This window comes from Eubalaena glacialis, chromosome 15, assembly GCF_028564815.1.
Source record: "Eubalaena glacialis isolate mEubGla1 chromosome 15, mEubGla1.1.hap2.+ XY, whole genome shotgun sequence".
NCBI classification, from domain to species: Eukaryota; Metazoa; Chordata; class Mammalia; order Artiodactyla; family Balaenidae; genus Eubalaena; species Eubalaena glacialis.
Window position 1 is genome coordinate 87,312,761 of NC_083730.1, and position 10,621 is coordinate 87,323,381.

Here is a 10,621-nt window from a genome sequence, read left to right on the forward strand (position 1 = left end):
ATAGTGTCTTTACCAAGATGGACAATACATTTGGGCCTGGGGTCAGCTTGCAGTACCGACGCAACGCCATATCAAAATCTTTCATACAGTTTATTTGAAAAGATGCTGAATTGTTCCCAAGAACAATTTTAAAAAAGCTGTTCAGGACCCAAACATGTTTAAATTCACATCTTTCCCAGATACAGAATTAAAGTTTGCAAATATTCTGGAAGGCATCTTCGTAAGTGGTGAGCCGTGCAGGATACACCTGCCAAAGATGCTGTTTCTCCCTGTCTTGGGTCCTCGTGTTAGTTTCCACTGTTTGGCTTGATCCTTTTTTGGAGATGACAGCCCTCAGCTCATGTTCACCACTGGAGGCCTGATGCGGATTCAGCAAGGGTTTCCTGCCTTTCTCACACGGCACCGTGTAGCCTGCGTCCTGGGCGGCTGTTGGTTGCTGGAGGGGCGCCTGGCTGCAGTTGGGACCCCTGCTCTCTTAGGCCTGCATGGCTTTCACTGATGCTTCTGGCAAATAAGTCTGGAGTGTGGGGAAGATGAAGGGAGGGGGACGGGGCACATCTTCTTTCATCAGTCAAGTAGCCAATAATCTAACTTGTATTTCTGGAAACTGGAAATGAATGAAAGTGTCTGGAAACCATAAGCACAATTTAGGTTGGGTTTTAGGGGAACCATGAACATATTTATTTTAGATGGGACTGAAATGAATAAAAAATTCTCCAAGACGTATGATTTTAAGTCCTTAGTCGATAAAATTTCATAAAAAACAATTCAGTTTTGGCCTGGCTCACGGAGGGGCCAAGAGGCTGCTCCCAGCATCAGCTGTGCGCCGGCAGGAAAGGGCCCGGCGGTTACAGATAGAGCTTGATGAGTTCGTCGCTGACTGCTGAGGGCGTCAGCACCCCCAGGTCTGTAAACAGCAGTGTGATTAAGGAAGGGGAGGTGTAGTCGACCCACGGGTGCTCCTCTTTGAGATCCTGTCCAGTCTGCGTGGACTTCAGAGTATCTGCCTTGTACTGAGGAGACGGGAAGCATACGTTAGTCTGCCCCACGTGTTCAGGGCTCTGAACTGGAAAGGCCTTGGCCTGAGCAATTAGTGGGCTCCTGCCTCAAAGTGCTCTCTGGAAACGGGGGGAAGCCAGCTGTGCAGCACACTGGCGAGGGGGACGAGTGTGGCTTGGGTGAGCAGATCATTAAAGAAAAACTTAAGCCACGTGTCCCCTCACTGGTGTGCTGGATTAACTCCTCCAGACCTCTCAAGACGACCACTTAGAGCATTTATAGAGAGCTTACTAAGTGCCAGGCACTGTGCTAAGTTCTTCCCATGGATTATCTCAGAATTGTCATAACGCTTGTACAGATAACTGACGTTCACAGAGCTTACAATGAAAGGACTTGCCCAAGGTCACATGGTTAGTAAGTGGTGGAGATGGCAAGTGAGCCCAGACAGCTGAGCCAAAACTTCAACTATTACCAGTTTCCCCTGCCTCCTCGGCCTGTATCTAGTGCTTAACTGAATGAGAGACAAAGACTTAAATTCTGGGGACAAATTAGGCTGTTCAACAGCCACCAACTTATCTTTGTATCCTGAGTATTGGAAAAAATAGCAGTGGGAAGTGAATAACTTAATGGAACATTCTTAGCACTGCGTTTTTTTTCAAAGGTTTCAGTTTAGACTCAAATATACCCCTTCAAATATGTAAAACTCTTGCCTTAAACTTATCTGGGACATCTTGCTGGTTTAGTGGGAAGAGCCGTACAAACTTGAAACTTTCTGCAACCACATAAAAAGGCTTGTTCTGTGCTTTGGCACACACGGCCATCTGGTTGGTTCCAATCTGGGAAGTCAGAGAAAAGCGGAGAAGGGTGAGATCTTATAGCACATCTGAAGTGGAAGCAACAGAAAGTATATGAGTGAACGTAATATATGTACTTCTGGCTTTGGAATTAAAGAGGACCTTTAAAAAAGAAAACAGACGTTTCTCCAAAGATATACAAATGGTCAACAGACACACGAAAAGATACTCAAGATTCTTAGTCATTAGAGAAACACAAGTCAAAACCACAATGGGATACTGCTTCACATCTACTAGGATGGCTATAGTTAAAAAAACAAGTGTTGGCAAGGATGTAGAGAAATTTGGAATCCTTGTACGTTGCTGGTAGGAACATAAAATGGTGCAGCTACTGTGGGGAACAGTTTGGCAGTTCCTCAAAAAGCTAAACACAGAAATACCATAATACCCAGCAATTCCACTCTTAGGTATATACCTCAAAGAACTGAAAACAGGAACTCAAATAGGTAATTGTACACCCGTGTTCATAGCAGCATTAGTTACAATAGTCAAAGGATAGAAACAACTCAAGTATCCATCAACAGACGAATGGATAAACAAATGTGATGTGGTACATTATGCAGCCATAAAGAGGAATGAAGCACTGACGCATGCTACAATATAGATGAGCTTTGAAAACATCATGCTAAGTGAAATAAACCAAACTCAAAAGGACAGATATTGTATGATTCCACTTATATAAGGTACCTAGAATAGGCAAAAATCATGGAGGGAGAAAGATTAGGTTATGGGGAGAGAAAAATGGGGAGTTTTGCTTACTGGTGACCGTTTGGGGTGATGGAAAAGTTTTCAAGACAGACAATGGTGATGGTTGCACAACAATGTGAGTGTAATTAATGCCACTGAATTGTACACTTAAAAATGATTAAAATGGCAAATTTTTATGTTATATATTACCACATACAACAAACTATCATGAAATCTTTCCATGTTAAGCAACAGATAAATTTTAAACATTATACTGATGTCAAATATGCTCCATTAAAAAGAAAAACCAACCAAAAACTCAAATGCTTTCCAGTTAAAGCATGTTTGAAAAAATATAAATTACATTCTCCTAATTTACACAAATCAATCTCCAAAGCAGGAAGAACTCTGAACAAAATCTGACCGCTGCAATGGCTCATGGGAACTGGGAAGCCATTGGCTGCAGTGGTGGAGGCTTGAAGCTAAGCAGGGTTAGAGGAACGAATCGTTAATAATACAGTGCTAGCTGGGTGTCTGAGGTCAGTGATGTAGCTCCACGCCCTGAGCAAGGGCCCGTGGACAACTGATGCTCCTACCTTGTTAATGATTCCTCCGTTTTCAACAACTCCTTCAGCACCAACTATGACAAGATCCACTTTCTCCATGATGTAGCTAAGGAAATTAAAAACAATTTTTTAATGCTCCCTCTTCTTTGCTCTTCTTAGTAGCATCATCATCTGCAAAGATTAATACTCCATTTTCACCAAGGTAAGTTCCTCTCATAACTTTCTTCCAAAGAGCACTGAACACATGAGACAACCCCTGGCGCTGTTACCGGTTCTGCTACAGGGGCAGCAAGACCTGTTTTGGTCACGACACCACAACAAGATGTGTAACTCACCCTGCCACCCAGTAATGTACATGCATACGTGTGTAGCTGAAGCAAGGATTTCATGACCCGGCATTTATCCTTACTACATGTGGCACATTCTATTTTCCTTTCTACGTTAATACAAATAAAATTTAAAGACCTGATGTGATCTGAAGTTGGAGAAAAATGTTATGTAATTCAAGAATCTTGCAGGTAGGGTGAAGGCCAATCTACCTTTTGAAATGAGCAATTAGGGACTTCCCTGGAGGTCCAGTGGTAAAGAATCAATGCGGGGGATGTGGGTTTGATCCCTGGTTGGGGAACTAGGATCCCACATGTCGCGGGGCAACTAAGCCCCTGCACCACAACTACTGAGCTCGTGCGCCTCAACTAGAGAGAAGCCCATGTGCCGCAACGAAAGATCCCACGTGCTGCAATTGAGACCCGACGCAGCCAAAAATAAATTAAATAAATAATAAATAGATCTTTAAAAAAAATAAAATAAGCAATTAGTAGAATTCTTTAAAATGTTTACTCTTAAACACATTCCTAATTTCCTTAATCATTTCCTTATGTGTTTTCTTTCCAAGGGATTATTACTCCTGTTTTCTCTGGGAGGCACGCTGCCAATCCATGGAGCATGTCACCTCGGCTTTAGGAGTGAAGTTGCACAGGTGAGACGAAGAATCCCAGAGTGCCACCGAGGGCAGCCCGTGTCTTCAGATGAAGAGGGAGCCTGATCACATGTGCTGACCTGACCTCTGCACCTTGCTCCTAAAATGCACTATGATACCACGTAAATGACTCCCACTCTCCCTGACGTCCTATAGCCCTGTCTGTACACTATCAAGACCTTATAATGAGCTTGCTGGTTTAGCCCAGCTATCAGTTAAGAGGCGGGACGCTGCCCAGACCAGTTTTATGGACGAGACTCAAACCCTCCATCTGGAAGCGCTGCTCCAAGCCACCCCTGGGAGTGGGTGAGGAAAAGTAATTGTGGCGGGGGAAGCCAGGCGCTTACCCAACAGCGGCATCCAGGACGACAGTGACGGGGACACTGAGGTGGCAGAGGGCTTTGGCCATTTTCTTACTGGAAATGACAGTTTGAGAACATTAGAAAAAAGCCCAGGAAAGTCCCATAGTGGTGTATGGTGAGTCACTTAATTTGGACAATGATAAATCACTTTAGCTGGAAACTCAGTTAATATTAATGGATTAAGGGGCAGATCCTGAGGCTTTGGACTAAGGAAACAAGAATTTGGGTCCTTTAGAAGGAAGTATGTGTTTTAGGAGAACTACGCTCTTGGGGATACACAAAGATACGTATATTCAGAAAAAAAGGGTTTTTCTTTTATTATGTTCTGGCTAGATATGAGAGGTGAATTATCTATTCCTTGGTAAAAATCTTTCAATTGCTGTTCCTCTGACTTAAGTACTAAATAAAACCCCGAGATCCTGTACTGTGACCTACTTCAAATTCACAGTGATTTTTCTTCCAGGGGCAGGAACGGGCACTGTCAAAGGCAATGCTGACTGATTGGCAAATTGGGGGCCTATTCTGGCTCCTCTTACAATGGATTCTAATCCTCAGTTTGCTCTTTAAAAGGATTGCTGGGCTCATAACCAAATGGAAAAATACTTGCCCTGATAAGTCAGGCTGTGACTCTGTAATGTACACACTGAAACGCTTCTTGGCCGCCACGGCTGCTTCCAAGACTCTCAGGACCACTCTGGAGTAGGCGTGAGTTAATATTCTCTGTGGGCAGAGAAAGCTCTGTCAAAAGGGCAAGCTTCTGGCGATCACCCATACTCTATGACCCTCTGATGCGTGTTCCTGGTACCCTAAAGCGTCTCCGTATGCTTCCTCACAAATCAGCTGTAATCAGAAAGGAGATCCTTGATAGTACACTGAGTTTAAGGCCATATAAAAGCCGAAAAAGTTTTCTGCCAGAGGAATATGTTATGGGTCTCCTCTTCCCGTAGCAAGCGCAGAAGTGACATCTCCATGCGGTGTTACTCAGATACAAAAGCCTTTATATCTGAAGGCTCTGTTAGGTTCCTTTGGGTTGGCTTCCCTAATTCTAAGACATGGTTTGCACGCTTGGGCATACAGGCAGCAGGCAGGCAGCATAAAGGAATGCAGGGGGCCAGGTGGGGCCAGCAGCAGAGTGGAAAGGCTGAGCTCCAGCTGTTGTCACGTGGGCCCACCGTGGCCAGATCATCTGGTTTTTCTAGAGGTGCTGAAAATCCAATATTTCAATGTTGGCTAACTAATTTTTAAAAACTTATAAACACTGTTTGGGGTAAACACAACCCATCGGTGGACTGGATACAATTTGCAGATACTTAGATGTAATCTCTGCTCTGAGGAACAGAGTGCAGGGGACAGTGTAAGCAAGGTGGAGGGACGTAGCTCCCTAGCTCCTTTCTGGGCCTCGCCCAACAGCTTGTTAGAAATGCAGGTTCTCAGGCCCCACCCTTGTCCGACTGAATCAGAATCTTCATTTAAAAGATCCCCAGGTGGTTCATCTGCATGTTCAAATTTGAGCAGCTCTGCTGGAAATTTAGTCAAAATAGCACTGATGCGGGTGGTTATTACACATTGAACTCCACTAGAGCAAACGAATCCTGCAGCGAGTCTGCAGAAGAAGGCCTCGGCGAGAGGCAGTCACAGGCTTGCCTCCACTTGGCCCCAAAATGGCTTTGTTTGCAGCTGGCTTGTGTACAAGTTCCACTCGCATCTATTATGTCATTTATTTAATAACATACTCCAAAAAAAAAAAAAAGACTTCAAAAATTGGGAAAGGGGTAATAAAACAGTGGACAAGAGTCCAGATGCAAGTGAATACTTTTATGGTCGATGGAGGCTTAGATGGCAGAAAGAAGGCGTGCTGCCGGGAGAGACGTCATAAAAGTTTTACGACCCCTTTGCTGGGAGACTGACTTGATGTGCAGCTCCCGTCTTTCCTCACTCAGCTTATCAACACTTGGCGGTATCTCTGTAAGAGCGTTTGGAATGAAGATGAAAAATCTCAATCCAGTGCTAACATTCAGCAGGAAGACAGTATGAACCAATGACAAGAGCTGTGTTAATTTAATTCAGAACATATCCAGTAATAAAAAATACTTTTTTAGTAAGACACCTTATCAAATCAAGAATCATCCATGCTGTCCCAGGGTTCTTCTCTGCCTGTTTAAAATGACAACCACCTATGATAATAATATCTACATTTAGACAGTGCTTACTATGTGCCGGGCATAGTGCAGCGTCCTTACACATACCATCTCATTAATCCTCACAACACCCCTATGAGGTAGGTGCTATTATTACCCTTATTTAACAGATGAGAAAACTGCAGCACAGAGAGATTAAGTAACTTGTCCAAGGTTACACAGCAAGTAAGTGGCAGAGGCAGGATTTTACCCCAGGAGTCTAACTCCAAAGTCTTTGCTCCCAATCACCACACATGATCAAGATCTACTCACCGCCCCATCTTTGATGAAAGTATGGCACAGATCTGCAATTTTATTTCTCGACAGTGATGTTCTCCTGAGAAAAATCTCTCCCCGCTCAATCATGATCTTTTTACATTTGGAGTAATCCTAGGAAGAAAAGAGCAAAATGAGGTGAAAGGGAGGATCCAGATAAAGCTGAGAATATTTGTGGCCAAACAGAGAAATAGAGAGGTAACCGAGGGAGGGCAGGGTCTTACAGAGTATTCCAGGGAGGTAAGGCTGATGAAGCGCAGGAAGAGCTCCCCGCCCGAGGACACGGCCACAGAAGAGTCCACGCCACACAGGGTTTCTATGGCACTGGTGAGATTCGCTCTCAGGCCCTGGAGTGTCTCCCCTGGAATGATCACATGAGGAATGTGACGTTCATTTTTGACCCTTGATGGGTCTGTGATTCACTCACTCATTCAACCAGGGTTTACTGGGTGCAGGCTGTATATCAGGCACTATTCTAGATGCTAGAGATACATCAGTGAACATGACAGACAGGGTCCCTGCTCTGACGGAACTCCCTTTCTAGTGGGAGAGGCAGACAGTAAACAAGCACACAAAGAAATCAACAAGTTAATTACAGATTGAAATGAGGACAGAAAAAAGCAGAATGATGAGAAAGGTAGAGCTGCTTTAGACAGAGTTAACAGGGGTGGTCTCTTGGAGTGCAGGCCTAAGCAGAGACGTGAGTAAGAAAGGATCCAGCTGAATAAAAGTGGGAAAAGTCTCAGATGCAGACTATAAACGCAAAGGTCCCAAGAAGGGAATAAACTTGGTATGAGAAACAAAGAGAGGCCAGAGTGAAGCACAGTTCAGTGAGGGACAGCATAGAAGGAAGTTAAGTAGCAGTGACAGAAGAGGTCTGCGGGGTGGGGTAGGTAAGGCTTAGGTGTTTGGATTTTTTTTTTTTTAAATATTTATTTATTTGGCTGCCCCGGGTCTTTAGTTGCAGCATATGAACTCTTAGTTGCAGCTTGTGGGATCTAGTTCCCTGACCAGGGATCCAACCCATGCCCCCGGCATTGGGAGCGCAGAGTCTTAGCCACTGGACCACCAGGGAAGTCCCAGGTGTTTGGATGCTATTTTAAGTGCAATGGGAAGATGCTGGAGGTTGTCTTAGAGACATGCATCTCTAGGCCAGCCCTTTAGATTAAAGAATGCTTTATTATTTTTATTGTTATTATTACTATTTTGTTTATACCCAGATGCTTACATTTAGGATGTCTGAATTAGTAGTAATCACAATGATGACATTAAAACCAGAATTTATACTGGAACATTCTCTACAGCAACTGCAAAGAAACTGTCACAAGACAGAAGCTCAATATATCCTTGTAAAGCTCAACTATTGCTATAATTTAAGCTTCAAAGTTAACCTGGTATAATATGGTCATTCTTTTTTTTTTTTTAATTTTTTTTTCTTTTATTTCTAATTCTTTCTTGAATTCTATCACTACATTTCTGTTTTTCTAAATCTGATTTATATTATGTCTCATGTCTTGTACCATTTAAAAAATTTTAGCTCATTGTGAAATAGCGTGTTATGGGTTTTTTTTTCTGGTTGTCGTTCTTTTTTGGGGGGGTTTATTTATTTATTTATTTACTTTTTGGTGTGATTTCATTGTCTGTAGGGATGTTATTCTCATTCTGTCTTCCTTACAGTAACTTTTACGGGGTTTGGACACAATCATTTCATTTTTAAGTGAAATGAGTTTTCCTGAACTTTTAGAAAAAGACTTCATTCAGTTGTATTTTCTAACTCCACAGAGCTCCCTCTTCCATTGTTTTATGTAGTGTTAAAAAATACAGTAGCTTGCTTTCTGAGATTTCTTGGTTCTGTTCTCCTCCCCAAATCTTTTCTGGACTTTCTCTTTCTTTCTTTTCCTTTTCTTTTCATTATACCAACCTTCTGCAATTTTGATTCCACTCCCCACTATTCAGTGCGGACCCTGGCAGGAAGAGGCCCTGGCAGGTCAGTTTTGAGAAAATGCAGGATCTATGCTGGTCTAGCCCCTTCAGCCCATCTGGTTGGCTCCCTGCACTCACCTGCTATTGTAGTGAGCAGAACCACAGCATCCTCCCAATTTCAGCTGCTACTCTCAAAGTGAAACGGCGCCCCTCAGATTGGGACTTGAACCCACATGCCGGGACTTGAACCCGGCCAAAACGCACGGTCTTCCAACTGAGATCACACCTGGTCTCAGGACTTAATGAAGCTCAGGTTCTTGATGTCTCATCACAGAAAGAATTCAGTGAGAGACAAAGTGATAGGTAAGAAGTGGATTTATTCAGAGAGATACACACTCCACAGAGAGAGTGTGGGCCATCTCAGAAGGTGAGAAAGGCCAATATGGTCATTCTTGATTCAAAGTATATTTCATTGAAAGGAGACCCGTTCAATGATAACGTGAGGGCTCTCTTCACATTAAAAGGACAGAAAAAGAGGGAGGAGCTGAGCTTGGGGCTGCATTACCTTATGTAGGCACACATCCGTCTCTCACTTTCTACACTTCTAACAGTTATGAGCAGACTTTCCTAACACCTGGAGTGATGGAGGATGACCCTCTTTACCTTTATCTCTCCTCAAGTACTCCAGCAAAGTCCGGATGGCAGCTACTGCTGAGGCCATGTCAGGATCTTCTTTCACCTGAGACTTAAAGTATTCAATTAACTCTGGGAAGGGAGAAAAAAGTGATTCATCAAATTAATTTAGCAGGATAGACGACCAGAGAGCTTATCAATGACTGTTGACTTTAAAAAGCAAACTAATTTTAAAAATATTTTCTTTGCAGGGTGTTTGGCTTCAGGGACACCATAAATGTCGATGGGAATAGAGACATCACTTTACTATTTGCAAACTCTTTCTCTCTCATTTTGCAAAAGCTAGCCATGTACAATGGTATAAAATTTAAGCCCCATCAAAAGGTAGTGAAAAGTCATTCTCCCTCTTATCCTAGACCCCAAGTCCGGAAAGAATCCCAGAGCCAACCTCCTTACCGATTTCTCCTGTACCCTCCAGTCTATGCCAAGTCAAGCGTATTCACCTACGTACATATGTACATGTATGTGATGCAGAGGTCCACCCTGCTCTTATTTTTTTTTACGTGAAAGGTACTGTATACACATTAGTTTGCCTTTGTTCTTCACTTAATAAAACACCTTGATAACCACACTAGACGGGCAAATCAAATACGCCTTTCTTTTAATTCTAGTACCAGATCCAACAGGGCAGGGAGTCTTACTCATACTTCACATATGAGGAATCAAGGCTGCGAAGACCTACACATGCGTCCGAAGTCTCACTTTTTGGGACGGCACTGGAAAGCGTGGGGAGAGGGGGTGTCCGGGGATACCCCCAGGACCCATTCCCTGGATACAGGAGCAGCGAGTGGTTTTAGTTGTGACTAGAGGAACCACATCCAGCCAAACAGCCTGAGCTTGGAAAGTGACCTCTCCCGGAGCCCAGTCTGGGCGTGCGAGGTGGAGGGATCCCTGCGCGGCTCCGCTTTAGGCCCAGCAGGCCCGTCGCGTCCCAATTTACCCTTGTCGTCCATGGTGCCCTCTGGACCGCGGAGCCCGAGGGGCCCAGAGCCACTCGCGCCACTTGGATGGGTCCAGCGACCGCGCGGGCTCCGAACCACAGCGACCGACAGCGTACGGCACGACTCTGCACTCCACTTCCGGCGCCTTGGGGGGCGGGGCTGTG

At 44.1% G+C, this 10,621-nt stretch overlaps 1 protein-coding gene across 2 annotated transcripts; it reads right to left on the minus strand.

Annotated features, from left to right (window-relative positions):
* Positions 1 to 71: 71 nt before the first annotated feature.
* On the minus strand, positions 72 to 10,598 carry EIF2B1 (eukaryotic translation initiation factor 2B subunit alpha). Of its 2 annotated transcripts, none has more exons than XM_061169563.1 (9): positions 10,457 to 10,598; positions 9,487 to 9,588; positions 7,125 to 7,261; positions 6,898 to 7,014; positions 5,055 to 5,167; positions 4,433 to 4,501; positions 3,137 to 3,212; positions 1,710 to 1,835; positions 72 to 1,013 (listed from the first exon to the last, which is right to left on the minus strand). In XM_061169563.1, exons 1-9 carry the CDS (start codon positions 10,467 to 10,469, stop codon positions 849 to 851), a joined length of 918 nt encoding a protein of 305 aa, XP_061025546.1. In that variant the 5' UTR covers positions 10,470 to 10,598; the 3' UTR covers positions 72 to 848. The 2 variants fall into 2 exon arrangements, with proteins under 2 accessions (XP_061025546.1, XP_061025547.1); XM_061169564.1 differs by lacking the exon at positions 10,457 to 10,598 and adding an exon at positions 10,199 to 10,431.
* Positions 10,599 to 10,621: the final 23 nt, after the last annotated feature.